Source organism: Ovis aries, chromosome 24 (genome assembly GCF_016772045.2).
Source record: "Ovis aries strain OAR_USU_Benz2616 breed Rambouillet chromosome 24, ARS-UI_Ramb_v3.0, whole genome shotgun sequence".
Classification (NCBI taxonomy): Eukaryota; Metazoa; Chordata; class Mammalia; order Artiodactyla; family Bovidae; genus Ovis; species Ovis aries.
The window spans coordinates 27,849,505-27,868,481 of NC_056077.1; the positions used below are offsets into that span (position 1 = coordinate 27,849,505).

At 43.8% G+C, this 18,977-nt stretch overlaps 1 protein-coding gene across 1 annotated transcript in view; it reads left to right on the top strand.

Annotated features, from left to right (window-relative positions):
• Positions 1-14,737: 14,737 nt before the first annotated feature.
• The window catches only part of ITGAM (integrin subunit alpha M), a gene marked incomplete at its 5' end in the record, with an annotated part of 43,204 nt that continues 38,964 nt past the window's right edge, over positions 14,738-18,977 (top strand). The window contains 2 exon segments of the mRNA NM_001082593.1: positions 14,738-14,754; positions 17,257-17,362. Of these exon segments, the coding sequence (NP_001076062.1) occupies positions 14,738-14,754; positions 17,257-17,362 (123 nt within the window).

Here is an 18,977-nt window from a genome sequence, read left to right on the forward strand (position 1 = left end):
CCACAAATGCCATCAACTGGGACATTGGGCCGCACTCTGCCCTCGGGACCCAAGAACCTCAAGGTCAAGTGCCAAGCCTACCCTCACGATGGTTCAAGAGGACTGAAGCGGCCCGCTCCAGCCAGCCCACCTGTCACAGATAACCATCACGGGGGCACGGAGCCAAGGGTGCAACTGGATGTGGCAGGTAGGTCCGAGAATTTCTTGGTTGACGCAAGGGCTACCTACTCTGTCTTGATCTCCTACTCCGGAGACTTCTCCCAAACCTGTACCATTTTGGGTGCTACAGGAAAAGCAACTGCTAAAAGATTCACCCGAGCACTTCTTTGTTGCTGGGATGGGCAAATATTTTCCCACCAGTTTCTGGTGGTCCCTGAGTGTCCTACTCCCTTACTGGGAAGAGATATACTCACTAAACTGGGGACCACCCTTGTGATGGGAAGTTTTTCAGCCCCTAGAGCTCTACAGCTCCTGGTTACTACTGAAGAACCCATTACACCTTCAATAGAGAGGGACCAAAAACTATGGGAAGACAAAATTAATCCCCAGGTGTGGGACAAGGGGATTCCTGGACGAGCCCACCAGGCTGAACTGGTCATCATTGTCCTCCGAGATCCCACTCGGTTTCCTAACTGGAAACAATACCCTCTCAAAAGAGAGGCTCGGGAGGGACTGCAGCCTTTAATAAATAAATTCCTTGCTTGTGGGCTATTGGTCCCCACCAGTTCACCATGTAACACCCCAATCCTTTCAGTAAAAAAAAAAGATGGAACCTGGTGAGTGGATCAAGATCTCTGCATCATAAATGAAGCTGTAGTCCCCCTCCATCCCATAGTACCCAATCCCTATGTAATCTTGGGAGAAATCTCACCCAGTGCGAAGTGGTCTTGGATCTCAAAGATGCATTTTTTTTTTTTTTTTTGCATACCACTGGCTAAAGAATTCTAGTATCTTTTTGCTTTCAGTGGGAGGCCCCAGGAGAAAAACACCAACAGATGACTTGGACAGTATTACCTCGGGTTCAGAGATAGTCCCCACCTGTTTGGACAGGCCCTTAGCCGGAATCTCCTAGATCTGGACCTGGGACCTAATGGGAAAATATTACAATACGTAGATAACCTACTAATCTGCTCTCCAGATGAGAAAAGTGCCCAATAACATGCAATTCAGGTTCTAAACTTCTTGGCAGAAAGGGGATATAAAGTCTCCCGCGCTAAGGCACAGATGATCGAGACCAAGGTCACTTACCTGGGAGTTCAGATTACACACGGGTCCAGGAGACTGTCCTCTGATCAGGTACAAGGAATCCTCCAGTTGCCCTCCCCCATGACTCAAAAACAATTGTGAGCTTTCCTGGGGCTAACTGTATATTGTAGAATCTGGATAACCAACTATGGTCTAATTGCCCAGCCCTTATATGAAAGCTTAAAGGGAAGAGATGATTCAATCCCACTGATGTGGGGAACTCCTCAAAAGAAGGCAGAGGCTACACTAAAACAGGCCTTAACTCAGGCACCTGCCTTGAGGTTGCCAGACCCAGAAAAAGCATTCCAACTTTATGTCCATGAAAGAGAGGGAATAGCCTTGGGAGTGTTAACTCAAAGGTTGGGATCTGAGCCCCAGCCTGTAGCTTACTTATCCAAAAAGCTCAATCCAACTACCCGAGGCTGCCCACCCCCTGCCTTTGAAATCTTGCAGCTATTGCAATTATGATAGAAGATGCTTTAAAACTCTCGTTTGGGGACAAACTAACTATTTTTTACCAGCCACCAAGTAAAACAACTCCTAAATGGGAGAGGCCATTTATGGATGTCTGATCAAAGAATCCTCAGATATCAAGCAATGCTGATGGAAAATCCAGGCCTCACTATATCACCTTGTGAGGTTCTTAACCCAGCCACCCTCCTGCCTACCCCCGAGGGCTCTCTCCCCTTTCACTTTTGTCTAGAAACCTTGGACCACTGGACAAAACCCCAAGAGGGATTGTCAGAAGATCCTTTGACCAATCCTGAGGAAATCTGGTACACTGATGGAAGCAGCTTTGTCTTGGATGGAAAAGAAGAGCCGGGTATGCAGTAGTCTCCAATTTTGAGACCACAGAGGCTAAGCCTCTGCCACCAGGTACTTCAGCCCAATTAGCTGAGCTCATAGCCCTGACTCGAGCTTTAGAGCTGGGAAAAGGAAAAAGAATAGCCATTTACACTGATTCCTAGTATGCCTTTCTGGTGCTAAATACACATGCGGCTATTTGGAAAGAAAGGGGCCACTTGACCACCTGAGAGTCCCCAGTCAAATATGGTGATCAGATTCTTCGACTCTTGGAGTCGAAGTCCATCTGCCCACCAAGGTTTCAGACTCCCACTGTAAAGGACACCAAAAAGGGAGCACAGAAACGGCACGAGGGAACCAAGCAGCTGATCAGGCAGCTAGGAGAGCAGCATTACAGAACCATGACCTAATAGGGGTTGGCACCTTAGTTCCACAGACTAATTTGCCAGAAACTCCTTCATATACTGAAGGTGAGACTCTTAAAGCTAAGAGTGAGGGCTTTCAAGATCAAATGAGGTGGTTCCAAAAGGGGGGACTCATTTTTCTGCCTGGAACCTCCAATGGAAGTTGGTTAACTCCTTACATACCACTACTCATTTAGGAGAAAAGTCCCTCCAAAGATTACTAGAAAGGTCCTTCAGAGGAACAGGCTTCCAAACAACTATAAGACGGGTGGTCTCCTCTTGTCCCACTTGCCAATTAAACAACCCCCAAGGAGCTCAAAGACCCCAGCTGGCCCAGCTCGTCCAACGACATGGGGCCTACCCAGGAGAGGACTGGCAGATGGACTTCACCCAGATGCCAGTTTCTCAAGGGTATAAATACCTATTAGTCATGATAGATACATTCACAGGATGGATTGAAGCTTTCCCACCCAGACTGAGAAGGTGGTAAAAAAACTGCTCCATGAAATCATTCCAAGATTTGGTCTGCCCAGGTCATTACAAAGTGACAATGGGACATCATTTACTTCTAAGGTCACCCAAGGGGTCTCGAAAGCATTGGGCATTACTTATTATCTCCATTACTTATTGTCTCCTCTGCCTGGAGGCCTCAATCTTTGGGAAAAGTAGAAAGAGCCAATCAATTCTTAAAATCATCGATAAAAAAGATAACCCAGGGGACCTCCCTGGGATGGAAGGAGGCTTTACCGATAGCTCTCCTCCGCACCCGCATTGCCCCTAAGGAACAGCTTGGTCTTAGCCCTTATGAGATGCTATATGGGAGACCTTTTGTTTATGTCAATGACCTCTTCCTAGATCCAGAGGTTCAGACCCTACAGTCTTATATCATGGCCATTGGGCAATTTCAACAGGATATACGCTTGTGAGATATGAACCAGGACCCAAAATATTCTAAGGAGTCACCACTATATGCTCCAGGAACTCAAGTCCTAATTAAAGTCTGGGAAGATGGGTCCCCAAAGGCTCAACTCCAGCCCACATGGAAGGGCCCCTACCCTGTAATACTTTCTACCCCCACAGCAGTCAAGGTACCAGGACATGACTCCTGGATTCACTACTCAAGAGTCAAGCCATGGAAAAAAACAGAAGAGGACACTCAATACACCTGTGAGCCCCTGGGAGATCTCAGATACCTATTCAGGACTGCAAATGAGCACTATTCTAATGAACACCCCCAAAATCTAGTTTCTGGGGTTAAGATTTCTCAGGATAGCTCTAAATAGCCAACACAGCTTGACAGAGATTGTACTCCAAAACAGACAGGAGATAGATCTTCTGATCCCTGAACAAGGAGGGACTTGAGCCATCCTGGCGATGAGAATTTAAAATTGACTAATGCCCCTACTAGTCCTTGTTAGGCTATATTGATGATGCTTATGATTATTCCATGTACTGTCTATTGTCTAACCTGTTTTGTCTCTGCCCAGGTCAACAAGCTACAACATTCAGTGCCAGTTCAACAAAGATATAAAACTCCAGCCGACCATGAAAAATATCACACCCTTGGATGGACACTGCTATAAGGACTCTGAGGCTTGAGACTAGCAAGAGGGGGAGGCCCAATACCCCTCGCCATCCCAGTTCAGCAGGAAGTAGCCAGAAAGACCTTGACGCCCCTATTCCCAAAGAATTGGGCCTCCCATCTCTTGAGGGGGGAATGTTAGGTAGAATAGGGAAAAGGAGTCCAAAATGGCGGTGGCTAAAAAAAAACAAGGAAGGTCCGAGGACCAGAGTGAAGGCTTCAGGTAGAACAAACAGCACTCCTGGCTAAGCCCAATTTGCATAGGGCAGGCCCAGGTGGAGGAAAAAACATATAAAAGGAGGAGCCAAAGCGCTTTCTTTCTCTTTCTCTCCCGCGTGCGTGCACTCTTTCTCTCCCTGCCCCCCACCCCCCCGCCTCTCTCTCTCCCCTACGCGCTCCGCCACTCTCTTCTCTTTGTCTAAGACCCAAGGGTTGTGACCAAGGAACATACACTCGCGTGACAAGCATCAATCCTTCCAATGAATATTCAGGACTGATCTCCTTTATGATGCACTGGTTGGATCTCCTTGCAGTCCTACGGACTCTAAAGAGTCTTCTCCAACACCCCAGTTCAAAAGCATCAATTCTTTGGCACTCAGCCTTCTTTTATGGTCCAACTCTCACATTCATGGAGAAAGGAATGGCAAATCACTTCAGCATTCTTGCCTTGAGATCCCCATGAACAGTATTGTCATGCAAGTGAATGTTCCTTGGTTCTTTGTCTCATCACAACAAAGATTTGGAGCGATGGACATTAAAGCCCTCAGTGTGTCACAGCTCTCAGGTCTTGGACAAACCGTGTTATAGCTCTTAGGCAAATCAGTGTTACAGCTCTATTTTATTTAGAAGATAGCAGGAGAATCCATCCTTGAAGCGTGAGGGCATGCCAACCCAAAGACTTGAAGAGAAGAGAGTGGAGGAGCGCCTGGGGGAGGGGGAGAGAGAGAGAGTGAGAGAAAGAGCACACGCACGCGGGAGAGAAAGAGAGGGAGAAAGCTCTTTGGCTCCTCCTTTTATATGTGTTTTCCTCCACCTGGGCCTACCCTATGCAAATTGGACTTAGCCAGGAGTGCTGTTTGTTCTACCTGAAGTCTTCACTCTGGTCCTCGGACCTTCCTTTGAGCTTCCTTGTCTTTTAGCCACCGCCATTTTGGACTCCTTTCCCCTATTCTACCTACCTAACAGTATGAAAAGGAAGGAGTGGGTGAAGCTCAAAAGCTGCTGCGGAATCCCTTAAGATGAAGATCACAAACCCACTCCCTAGTCAATCAGGTATCCTTGGTGTCAAAACAGTTTTGGTGCAGTGAAAGATGGGGTGGAGCAAACGCTGGATTGGAACCGGTTCAAGGGTGAGGGGGAGGGGCAGGCACAGCAAAAAATACAGATACATGTTTTGGAACCTGTTTTGCAAAAGGGAAGCAAAACCAAAAACAAAAAAAACTGGGGCAGTGGTTGGTGAGGAAAGTGGGATCAAATAAAGTTTGTTTGCTTTTTCGTTGAGAAACACGTTAGCCTGATGGATATCAGATTTCTATATAAACACCCAACATTCATTCCATCGGTCTTATGTGTTTTCTTCCAGAACCAATACCTTTAACTTCTGCTTATCTGATTTTAGGGTAGTACTGTGATAGGGCATATTTGGCTATGACACAGAGTTATGTAAATAGGTTATGCTTCATAATTTTCTAGGCTATTCTTGTGTGTTTTCTCTTTGAGGTGAATTTTATTTATTTACATTTTTATTTTAAAAAGGAATTTCTTTATTTGTTTGGCTGCACTGGGTCTTAGTGTTGACACTCAGGATGTCTGTTGCGTCATGTGGAGTCTTTCATTGTGGCACATGGACTCTAGTAGTTGTGGTGAGCAGGCTTAGTGGTTATGGCTCAATGGCTTAGTTGCCTGGAGGCATGTGGGACCTAGTTCCCCAACCAGTGATTGTACTGGCATCTCCTGCATTGCCAGGTGAATCCTTAATCACTGGACCACCAGGGAAGTCCCTAGGTGAATTTTAGAATTAGCACATTAAATTGATAATAATCCTGTTGGGTGAGGTTACAGTGAATTGCTGAGTAATCTGATGGAGAACTGATATCTTTATAATGTTAATTAAGCCTTATTAGGAACCTGGAATGTCAGGTCCGTGAATCAAGGCAAGTTGGAAGTGGTCAAACAGATGGCAAGAGTGAACGTCGACATTCTAGGAATCAGCGAACTAAAATGGACTGGAATGGGTGAATTTAACTCAGATGACCGTTACATCCACTACTGCAGGCAGGAATTCCTTAGAAGAAACGGAGTAGCCATCATGGTCAACAAAAGAGTCCAAAATGCAGTACTTGGATGCAGCCTCAAAAATGACAGAATGATCTCTGTTCATCTCCAAGGCAGACCATTCAATATCACAGTTATCCAAGTCTATGCCCCAACCAGTAACGCTGAAGAAGCTGAAGTTGAACGGTTTTATGAAGACCTACAAGACCTTTTAGAACTAACACCCAAAAAAGATATCCTTTTCATTATAGGGGACTGGAATGCAAAAGTAGGAAGTCAAGAAACATCTGGAGTAACAGGCAAATTTGGCCTTGGAATGCGGAATGAAGCAGGGCAAAGACGAATAGAGTTTTGCCAAGAAAATGCACTGGTCATAGCAAACACCCTCTTCCAACAACACAAGAGAAGACTCTACACATGGACATCACCAGATGGTCAGCACCAAAATCAGATTGATTCTATTCTTTGCAGCCAAAGATGGAGAAGCTCTACAGTCAACAAAAACAAGACCAGGAGCTGACTGTGGCTCAGATCATGAACTCCTTATTACCAAATTCAGACTCAAATTGAAGAAAGTAGGGAAAACTGCTAGACCATTCAGGTATGACCTAAATCAAATCCCTTATGATTATACAGTGGAAGTGAGAAATAGATTTCAGGGTCTAGATCTGATAGATAGAGTGCCTGATGAACTATGGAATGAGGTTCGTGACATTGTACAGGAGACAGGGATCAAGACCATCCCCATGGAAAAGAAATGCAAAAAAGCAAAATGGCTGTCTGGGGAGGCCTTGCAAATAGCTGTGAAAAGAAGAGAGGTGAGAAGCAAAGGAGAAAAGGAAAGATAAGCATCTGAATGCAGAGTTCCAGAGAATAGCAAGAAGAGATAAGAAAGCCTTCTTCAGTGATCAATGCAAAGAAATAGAGGAAAAGAACAGAATGGGAAAGACTAGAGATCTCTTCAAGACAATTGGAGATACCAAGGGAATATTTCATGAAAAGATGGGCTCGATAAAGGACAGAAATGGTATGGGCCTAACAGAAGCAGAAGATATTAAGAAGAGGTGGCAAGAATACACAGAAGAACTGTACAAAACAGATCTTCACGACCCAGATAATCATGATGGTGTGATCACTAACCTAGAGCCAGACATCCTGGAATGTGAAGTCAGGTGGGCCTTGGAAAGCATCACTACAAAGCTAGTGGAGGTGATAGAATTCCAGTTGAGCTATTTCAAATCCTGAAAGATGATGCTGTGAAAGTGTTGCACTCAATATGCCAACAAATTTGGAAAACTCAGCAGTGGCCACAGGACTGGAAAAGGTCAGTTTTCATTCCAATCCCAAAGAAAGGCAATGCCAAAGAATGCTCAAACTACCGCACAATTGCATTCGTCTCACATGCTAGTAAAGTAATGCTCAAAATTCTCCAAGCCAGGCTTCAGCAATACGTGAACCGTGAACTTCCTGATGTTCAAGCTGGTTTTAGAAAAGGCAGAGGAACCAGAGATCAAATTGCCAACATCTGCTGGATCATGGAAAAAGCAAGAGAGTTCCAGAAAAACATCTATTTCTGCTTTATTGACTATGCCAAAGCCTTTGACTGTGTGGATCACAATAAACTGTGGAAAATTCTGAAGGAGATGGAAATACCAGACCACCTGACCTGCCTCTTGAGAAATCTGTATGCAGGTCAGGAAGCAACAGTTAGAACTGGACATGGAACAACAGACTGGTTCCAAATAGGAGAAGGAGTATGTCAAGGCTGTATATTGTCACCCTGCTTATTTAACTTCTATGCAGAGTACATCATGAGAAACGCTGGACTGGAAGAAACACAAGCTGGAATCAAGATTGCCGGGAGAAATATCAATCACCTCAGATATGCAGGTGACACCACCCTTATGGCAGAAAAGCCTCTTGATGAAAGTGAAAGTGGAGAGTGAAAAGTTGGCCTAAAGCTCAACATTCAGAAAACGAAGATCATGGCATCCGGTCCCATCACTTTATGGGAAATAGATGGGGAAACAGTGGAAACAGTGTCAGACTTGATTGTTTTGGGCTCCAAAATCACTGCAGATGGTGACTGCAGCCAAGCCTTGCTCCTTGGAAGAAAAGTTATGACCAACCTAGGTAGTATATTCAAAAGCAGAGACATTACTTTGCCGACTAAGGTCCGTCTAGTCAAGGCTATGGTTTTTCCAGTAGTCATGCACGGATGTGAGAGTTGGACTGTGAAGAAGGCTGAGCGTCGAAGAATTGATGCTTTTGAACTGTGGTGTTGGAGAAGACTCTCGAGAGTCCCTTGGACTGCAAGGAGATCCAACCAGTCCATTCTGAAGGAGATCAGCCCTGAGATTTCTTTGGAAGGAATGATGCTAAAGCTGAAACTCCAGTACTTTGGCCACCTCATGAGAAGAACTGACTCATTGGAAAAGACTCTGATGCTGGGAGGGATTGGGGGCAGGAGGAGAAGGGGACGACAGAGGATGAGATGGCTGGATGGCATCACTGACTCAATGGACCTGAGTGTGAGTGAACTCTGGGAGTTGGTGATGGACAGGGGGGCCTGGCGTGCTGCAATTCATGGGGTCGCAAAGAGTCGGACACGACTGAGCAACTGAACTGAACTGAAGCCTTATCATCCAGGAATATGGCATCTGTCTCTATTCTTCTGTGTCCTTCAGGAAAGACTAACAGTTAAAAAAGTACATATATAGTTTCACCTATTTTGCTTTAGATTTATGCTTAGGTGTTTTATAGCCTTTTGGTTTATGAATGATGTTTTTCCTATTATCTTTTCTAATTAGATAATTAATCAGTCTTAGATGAATAAGAAATAAATAAGACTTTTATATGTTGGTTTTGCTGAATAAGGTTAAGTTCAAGTTATCAGTGAATGGTCCTGGGTTTTCATACTTTCTGCACATGATGACTCTTTTGTCGGTTGACTCTTCTTCCTCTTTTGTAGGAAATAGAATTTTGACTGGATGTTCCTCCTGCCAATTGTTTTCGCTCTTGGAGAGGCAAGAAAAGTTTTTTCTCTTTGAAATGGTTTCCACAGAGTTGGGCTGTGGGTTCTGGATACCTCAATTTACTCAGACTCACAGAGAAAATAATTGCATAGGGTTGATACATAATACTGGAATCTTCCATTATATTCACTTGAATAGAAAATAGATGAACAGTAAAAGAAAAATTTGCCAAATATAGGAAATTCAAATTTCCTTCTAAAAGCTTATTTTAAGCTCTTTTCAATAAGTGGAACTGGAGGGACATCTCTGGTGGTCCAGTGATTAGGAATCCACCTTCCAAAGCAAGAGATGAAGATTCGATGGATTGCTGGTTAGGGAACTAAGATCCCACATGCTGTGGGGCAACTAAGCCCGCAGGCAGCAACTATTGTGGCATCAAGCCACAACGAAGACCCAGCATTGCCAAAAAAAAAAAAAAAAAGGAACTGGAAAATTATTTGTTCATATGGACAAAATGAAATTGGGTTTCCTATTTCACCTGTGTACAAAAAATTCAACTCTAAACAAAGTAAGAAATTAAGTAACAGAAGTAAAAGAAGTATTTGAGAAGAATATATAGATTAAAAAAAGAACTGGGAAATTTTTTGTTCATATGGACAAAAATGAAATTAGGCTTCCTATTCACACTGCACACAAAAAACTCAACTCTACATAATGTAAGAGATTAAATGACAGAAGTAAAAGAAGTATTTGAGAAGAATATATAGATAAAAAAGAGGAAACAAAATTATTACTATGGACAAAACTGAAATTGGATTTCCTATTTCACACTGCCCACAAAAAAATTCAACTCTACACAAAGTAAGAAATTAAATAACAGAGGTATATGAGAAGAATATATTGATGAAAATAAGTTTATCTAACTCTGGAGGTTTTTTAAGCAAGTCACAGAAAAGGCTAATAATAAATTTGGTTGCATCAAACATAAGAATTTCTTCACAAGAGAAATGGCAGTTATAATTAATAATAACTCATAGTTTGAATGTGAGTATCAAAAGAGATTATGTCTGTGAAAGTGACCTGTGAATCACCAGGCAAATGGTGGTTGTTTTTATTCTATCCCAACAAGGTGCCTTCTTTTCTGTTTAGATGGATTTGATGTTAGGAACATCCATTCACTCAAATTATTTCAAGTTTTGAAGCTTTGGTAATTAGAATTCCATGATCGGCGTTATCAATGGACAGGTTCTTATCATTCACCTTGGCTCCTAATAGTTGTACACAACCTGCTCCTGGGAAGCTTGCAAAGGGCCCAAAGGGTTGTTGGTGAAGGGTTGATGGCTCAGACAGTAAAGAATCTGCCTGCAATGAGGGAGACCTGGTTTTGATCGCTGGGTGGGAAAGAACCCCTGGAGAAGGGAATGGCAACCCATTCCAGTATTCTTGTCTGGAGAATCCCATCAACAGAGGAGCCTGGTGGGCTATAGTCCATGGGTTCTCAAAGAGTTGGACACAACTGGTGCAACTACGCTTTGGTAGCTGCTACGGTGCTAAAAGCAGAAATACACTGAAGTGAAGCACAGGTCTTTGACTAGACTCTAGAGCTCCTAAATGATTACATTAGCAAGATTCTGCTGGCACAATTGCCATCTCGATGGGGAGGAGGGATTCTTGGTGCTTCCTACTCTGCCCTCTTCCCAGAATTCTCTCCCTGGTCAAATCAATTTCCTAGGGGGAAGAACTCATACGAACCAGAGTGATTAGCAAGACACACAAGAATCTCTACTCTCTGGAGCTTTTACATTCTAGCTGGGGAGTCAGAGAGTAGATAAACTAAATAAATATATAACTTAATATAATGATGAATGTTAATGAAAAAGCATCTGAGTATCTGTAGCAGGTGCTGCAATTGTGCCATTCACATCCCATCAGCGCTTATCATTCTCATGCAAGCTGCCCAGGCTTCTAGCTGCCAGCACCTGCCTGCCTATAGGCTCTCTATGGTTCCTGGAGCCTTCTCTGTCTTGGGGTAGGGCAGGTTGGATGCACTAGAGAAGTAAGGCTTTCCCAGACGGCAGTCCTCCACTAATAGCTGATGTGGGTTGTGGATAAGAATATGGTCCCCTCTCCTCTTTTAAAAAAAAAAAAGATTTTTGGCTACATCCCAGGGCATGTGGGATCTTAGTTCCCCAACCAGGAAGGGAGCCTGAACCCCCTGCATTGAAAGTAAAGAGTCAACCTCTGGACCACCAGGGAAGTCCTGCAATCTCCCCCTTCTCTCAAGTGGATAACTCTGAGGCATGTTCTACTCTGGATTTCAGATTTCCTCAGTATATTAAATTCTAATTGTCTACAGAGGGAACTTGTTTTGTCTCACCACTTTTATGGTTCTTTTCCATCCCCATTTCTTCACCAGTGTTTCCTAGATCACCTCTCAAATAAATTACTTGCACTCGAATCCTTGTCTCAGGGTCTGTTTACAGCAGAACCAAGCTAAGATTTTGTCAAGAGTAGGACTAAGGGGATGGGTGGGAGGGAATGCATAAAAGCCTATGTTGCTAGATGCCCACCTGTGATCACCTGGTCAGGTGCACATCTAGATGGGTCATTAAGAAAGGCTCTGGGAGTTGGACAATCTTTCTGTGATTTTTCCATTGGCCTTTAAAGTGGTCCCTTGGCCACTGTTCTGGGAAAGGAGGGTCTGTGATGGCCGAGCAACTTCTTGTGGTAATCAGAGTATGAAAGCCTTTCACCAAAAATAAACCCAGCTGATTTATTAAACTATGTCCCCACACCCTTGCTGGTATCTTCTCATCCTGAGCTGATGGCTGTATTTGTTTTTCCTCAGCTCCTTTTCCTGCTAAAAAGTACAGACATGGTGTCATTTATTTATTGGTGTTTTTCTTTTCTTTCTGATTTCAAGCATCATCCTTTTTTTGGTATGAAAGTTTTAAGTACGAAAATATATAGAGAAGGAAATGAAAATCACCCTGTGGCAGATTAAAAGTTGATCACAATTTCTTTAACACATTGAGAGATGAGATCTGTGCTCCCTCTCTTGGAGGTTGAGGTCTATGACTACTTGACTAATAGAATATGGTGGAAGTGACTCTGTGACAGTTTCCAGATCAACGCCTTAAGAGACTGGAAACTTTCCATTTTTATCTCTTGGAATATTTACCCTTGAGGTCTAACCACTCTGCTGTGAGTAGCCCAAGCCACACAGAGAAGCCACATGGAGGTCCTACAGCTGACAGCCCCAACCAAGCTCCGTGCCTACAGCCAGCACCAACTTCCAGCCATGGGAGTGATCTATTTTGAAAGTCCAGCCCAGCTGAGCCTTCAAGGACTCCAGCCCCAGTCATGACTGCAGTTATCTGAGATTCCCTGGTGGGAAGTGCTGGGGCTAGACAATCCACGGCACCATGATACAATGAGATGTTATTTCAGACTTGTGGTTGCCAATGGGGAGTGGGTAGGGGGAAGGAAATGGACTGGGAGCTTTGGGATTAGCAGATGCAAGCTATTCTATGTATGTAAAACTGAGTCACTTTGCTGTCCATGTAAATCAACTCTATTTCAATTAAACAAATTTAAAAAAGAGAAGTTGCTGTTTGAAGTTGGTAAGATTTGGAGTAGTTTGCTGTGTGGCAATAGAGAAGAACAGACTCATTGTCCTGTGATCAGGCAACAAATGCCGTAAATGTTTTGGTTTTCCTACACACATGTATCTAAAATCTTTTAAAAATGATTTAATTAATTAATTTCTTTTTGGCTGTGCTGGGTCTTTGTTGCTGTGTATGGGCTTTCTCTGGGCTTCCCTGATAGCTCAGTTGGTAAAGAATCCTCCTGCAATGTGGGAGACCTGGGTTTGATCCCTGGGTTGGGAAAATCCCCTGGAGAATGAAAAGGCTACCCACTCTAGTATTCTGGCCTGGAGAATTCCATGGACTGTATAGGAGTCCATAGGGTCACAAAAAGCTGGATACGACTGAGCGACTTTCACTTCCGGGGCTTTCTCTGGTTGCAGTGCCCAGGCTTCTCATTGTAGTGGCTTCTTTTGTTGTAGAGCACAGGCTGTAGGGCATGCAGGCTTCAGTAGTTGCGACTCCTTGGCTCTAGAGCCCAGGCTCAGTAGTCCTGATGCACGGGCTTAGGACTGCTGCTCCATGTCATGTGGGATCTTCCTGTGTCGGTGATCGAACCTGTGTCTCTTGCCTGGGCAGATGGGTTCTTTGCTGCTGAGCTACCAGGGAAGCTCCCACACTCGTATCTTTAAACAGGTAATTTGAAAACAAAATGTTCAGAATTTTAATGGAATTTTTTTCAGAGAGTAGGCTTCCCTGGTGGCTCAGATGATAGAGTCTGCCTGCAATGCAGGAGACCCGGGTTCAATTCCTGGGTCAGGAAGACCTCCTGGAGAAGGGAATGGCCACTCATTCCAGTATTCTTGTCTGGAGAATTCCATGGACAGAGGAGCCTGGTGGGCTACAATCCATGGGGTCGCAAAGAGTCGGACACAGCTGAGTGACTAACACACATTTCTTTGCACTGGTTATTAAAGCAGAACAAGGGCAAGAGAGAATATATTTGAGAGAGATTGAAAAATGGTTGGCTTGGGGACCGCATTAGCGGATAGACACAAGGTATGGTTTGGGGTTCTATATATTTCATGAAAATTATGCTCCTGTGTCCTTGAAAACAGTTTGTGCAGACGTCTTTGACTGTACTTCTCAGCTATTTCTTAGGATAAACTTAAAATAAATTAAAACACATTTATTTATTTGGCTATGCCGTGTCTTACTTGCAGCACACGTTTCCTTAGTTGAGGCCTGTGGTCTAGTCCCCTGACCAGGGATCAAACCTGGGCCCTCGGCATCATTAGATGTGCAGAGTCTTAGCCACTGGACCAGCATGAAAGAACCAAGATAAATTCTTGGAAGTGAAAATTCCTGGGCAAAAGCATTTGAGACATTTTTTTAAAGCAAAATAATATTCAAAAATCACCAGATGTCCCTGTACCTGAGTTGTCCTTATTGATGGCCACACCAGAAGACAGCTTCTTGGGCGGGAGGGAGGGACATTTTGCAAACCGTGCTTCAGGGAGACATGTTCTGGGAGGTAGGTCCTCAGTCTATTCTTTGTTTTTCATAACGTTTTGGCCAACTCTAAAAGCAGGTGGGCAAACAAAGATAACTTTGGGATATGGACCCTGATGGTTTGGGCCAGGGAGCTGGGTAGGGAAGAAGCCCAGGCTGTGTGCACACAGCCTGGATAGGAAAGTCAGGCGGGACTGTGTGCTCACTGAGCCTCCGCCCTCTTCCTTTGAGTCTGACAGGCTTCTGCCTCCTACTTCTCTGTTTTTGTCCTTCCTGGCTTTAGTGGCTTCCTTGAAGTGGCTCAGTGGTGCCTGCGGCCTCACGGTTCCTGCTGCTTCCAGCTATGAATCACAGAATCCTTCTACTAACAGGTGTGCCTGGAGCTGGGGGTCCTCTGGGGAGGAGGAGGGGAGTTTGTGAGTTTGTGAGTGGAGACAAAGTGTCCAGAATACTTAGGAGTGAGACTGGGGAGAGCCAAAGGGGATTGGAGGAAGGTGAAGGGATTCATGAAGTAGAGCTAGACTGAAATGGGATGGTCACAGAGGCTTGGATAAATGACTCGGTTCATAGAGTATGCCCTGGTTTGGTTGGTCCCGTCTTCACAAATGAGGAAACTGAGGTGTAGAGAGGTGAAAAGACATATTGAAGGGTGCACAGTAGATCTTGGCTTCTCTTCTCAGAGTGCTTTTTCTTGGATTCCATCTCACCTCCTATTTGTCTCCTCTTTTCCAAGGACCCAGGTGTAAATGTTTGTCGAATGACTGACTGACTGAAATGATTCGAGTTCGTTTTCCTTTTTTGTCTGTTTTGTGGTGTGTGAGCCAAAGAGGGGAAAGAAATGCTTGTGAGTTGCACAGGGAGGAAATTACCTAATGGAGTCTTTAGGAACTTATGGTTGGGCAAATCAGTGGAGTGGGAACCTAGGGTGGGGCTCAGAGAGGGGCTGAATGTACCTGTTGATGGACATAATCAATAAACAAGAAAAGAGGTTTGTTTGTTTGTCTGAGTCAAACTGAGGACTATAGCCCAGGAGACAGCCTCCTGAGAATTCGGAGGAACTGCTCCAGAGAAGCAGGGTTTGGGGCATAGTTTTATATCTTGTCAGAAGAAAGCACATCAAACAAGTCAGGGATGCATTCTTTTGAGGTTTCAAAAGACATGAAAGCCAAACAGATCATCAGGTACACAGAAAGTTGGTATGGGCTTGGCACCTGGGAAGGAAGTCTTATCATCAAAGCAGGAACAGCATTGGCATCCCAGGAAAGGAAGTATTTCATCTTTGTTTTTTATTTTAAAAATTTTATTTAGTTTTGACTGCACTGGGTCTTCACTGCTGCATGCAGACTTTCTCTAGTTGCGGCAAGCAGGGGCCACTCTCTAGCTGCGGTGCCCGAGATTCTCATTGTGGTGGTTTCTCCTGAGGTAGAGCGCCGGCTGTAAGGCACATGGCTCCTGTGGCTGCGGCGCCTGGGCGTAGCTGCCCTGCAGCATGTGGGACCTTTCCGGACCAGGGGTCAAATCTGTGTCTCCTGGATCAAACATCCTACTGGGAGATCTGGAGGAGGACAGAGCAACCCAATCCAGTATCCTTGCAAGAATACCATGGACAGAGGAGCCTGGTGGGCTACAGTCCATGGAATCACAAAGAGTCGGACACAACTGAAGTGGCTTATCTTGCACAGAAGCCAGAATGACTTCCCATAGCTCAGTATATCAAAATTTCTCCCGTTATACCCGATATTGGTGTTCTAAGGCGAGGAGTCAGCAAACTGTGGTCTGGGGGCATAATGTGAGGACTCATTATGTGTTTTTGTACATGGGTCCCAGATGAATGTTTGGAGCTATGAGATCCAGATGAATATTTGTATTAATCCATGACAAGGAACACTAACTTTAAATCCTGCAAAATTTCATCTGTCTCATCAGCAAAGTCGTATTAAAAGAACTTTTACTCAATTATTCTATTTTGAATTTCCTTCATGAAAAATGCATTTTTTCTTTTCGTGAAAGTGAAAGTGTAATCGCTTAGTTGTGTCCAACTCTTTGTGACCCCATGGACTGTAGCCTGAGAGGCTCCTCTGTCCATGGAATTTTCCAAGCAAGAATACTGGAGTGGGTTGCCATTCCCTTCTCCAGGGGATTTTCCTGACTCAGGGATTGAATCTGGGTCTCCCACGTTGTGAACAGATTCTTTACTGTCTGAGCCACCAGGGAAACCCCTTCTTTTCTTATATAAATACATACATAACTAGATTCCATTTGCCTCTTGGTCCGCAAAGCCTAAAATATTTGCTATTGAGCCCTTTATAGAAGGCTTCCCAAGTGGCACTAGAGGTAAAGAACTTGCTTGCCAATACAAGAGATGTGAGAGACATGGATTCGGTCCCTGCTTCAGGAAGATCCCTTGAATAAGGGCTTGGCAACCCACTCCAGTATCCTTGCCTGGAGAATCTCAGGGACAGAGGAGCCTGGTGGGCTATAGTCCATGGGGTTGCAAAGAACTGGACATGACTGAAGGGACTTAGCATGTTCCCCTTTATAGAAAGAGTGTGGTGACCTCTGCTCCAGGGTGGGACCTGAGGGGAACCCATCTCCACGTGGGGTTAGGCTGAATCCTGACAGGAATATGCTTGGGGCAAGAGAGCAGGCTGCTTTCTTTCTTTTTTTAATCTTTCTTATTTTTTAATTTAATTTAATTTTTTGCCCAAGCTCTGTGGCATGTGGAATCTTAGTTCTTCAACCGGGGATGGAACTTGTGCCCCTGCATTGGAAGCTCAGAGTCTTAACCACTGGACCACTAGGGAAGTCCCAGGCTGCTTTCTTAACTGTTTGCATATCACCTCCTGACTTCTACCCCCTTGTTCTCCCTCCAGCCTTGGCCTTATGTCATGGGTTCAACCTGGACACGGAAAAAGCAGTCATCTTCCAAAACAACGCAAGGGGCTTCGGGCAGAGCGTGGTCCAGATTCAGGGATCCCGGTAAGGGCTGCAGGGGCACTCCCTGCCCACACACTTTCCCTCCAAGATTTAACATACTTAGCTAGGACGTGGAAGCAAGCTAGATGTCCATCGACTGATGAATGGATAAAGATGTGGTAAACGTATACAATGGAATATTACCTAGAGCCTATTATACAGGGTGAAGTAAGTGAGAGGAACACAGATCTTATATTAACTCATGCATATATGGAATCTAGAGAGACAATTACTGATGAACCTATTTGCAGGGCAGCAAAGGAGATGCAGACATAAAGAACAGACTTCCGGACACAGCGAGGGAAGGCTAGAGTGGGACAGTTAAGAGAGTAACGCTGAAACATGTGCATTACCATATGTAAAATAGACAGTGGGGATTTGCTGTATGACTCAGGGAACTCAAACTGGGGCTCTGTGACAACCTAGAGTGATCGGATATGCTGGGAGGTGGCAGGGAGGTTTAAGAGGGAGGGGACATATGTATACCTATGGCTGATTCATGTTGATGTATGGCAGAAACCAACACAATGATATAAAGTAATTATCCTCCAATTAAAAAAAAAGACAACATACCTGAAAAAAATTGAAATTTCCTTGATTTGCTTTTTTTCTTAATTTAATAAATTAAGATTTAATAAATTTATTAAATTTAATAAATTTTAATAAATTCAAAAGATATGAAAGAGTGTGATAGAAAACCTCTTCCTCCCTCTCACCCCCCAGCTCCCTCCCCAGCAGGGTTCCTGGTAAGCGGTTTCACGTGTGTTCTTTCAGAGGTGTTTGCACTGCACAGACCGCAGTTTTCTAACCTCCATCCTGCACACAATTTATAGCACATGTTGTACTCAAACAACAGCCTGTTGCCTATTTTTGTAAATACATTTTATTGACAATTGGCCACTCCACCCCCTACTTGCCATTTATTATTATTACTGTTATTGTGATTATTATTTTCTAATACTTAAATTTTCTATTGGAGTATAGCTGATTTACAATGTTGTGCTGGTTTTAGATGTACAGCAAAGTGGTTTGGTTATACATGTACATAGATTCATTATTTTTGAGATTCTTTTCCCGTATAGGTTATTACAGAAAATTGAGTAGAGTTCATTCTACTATATACCATAGGTCCTTGTTTTGGTTGTCGAATTTATATACAGCAGTGTATGTGTGTTAATAGTAAATTCCGAACTTATCTCTCCCGCTTACGTTTCCCTTTTGGTAACCGTAAGTTTGTTTTTGAAATCAGTGAGTCTGCGTCTGTTTTGTAAATTCATTTTTATACCTTTTTTTAAAAACTGGACTCCACATATGAGTGATATTGTATTTTTTTTCCTGACTTACTTCACTTAGTAAGACAATCTCTATTCATTTATTATTTATGGCAGCTCTGGAGCACAGTAGCAGAACAGGGAGGCTGGGACACAGACTTTATAGCCTGCAAAGCCTAAAATATTTACTTTTACAAAAATAATATTTATGGAAATAAAGCCGTTTTTTGAGAAAAAAATTTGCCAGCTTCTGCTCTAAACTGTCTTTTGCAATTTTTTTTTAAATTAGCAGAGCTTGCTGATTTTACTGAATAAGTAAGAGCTTCCTTGTTCTTTTTTATGCTGAC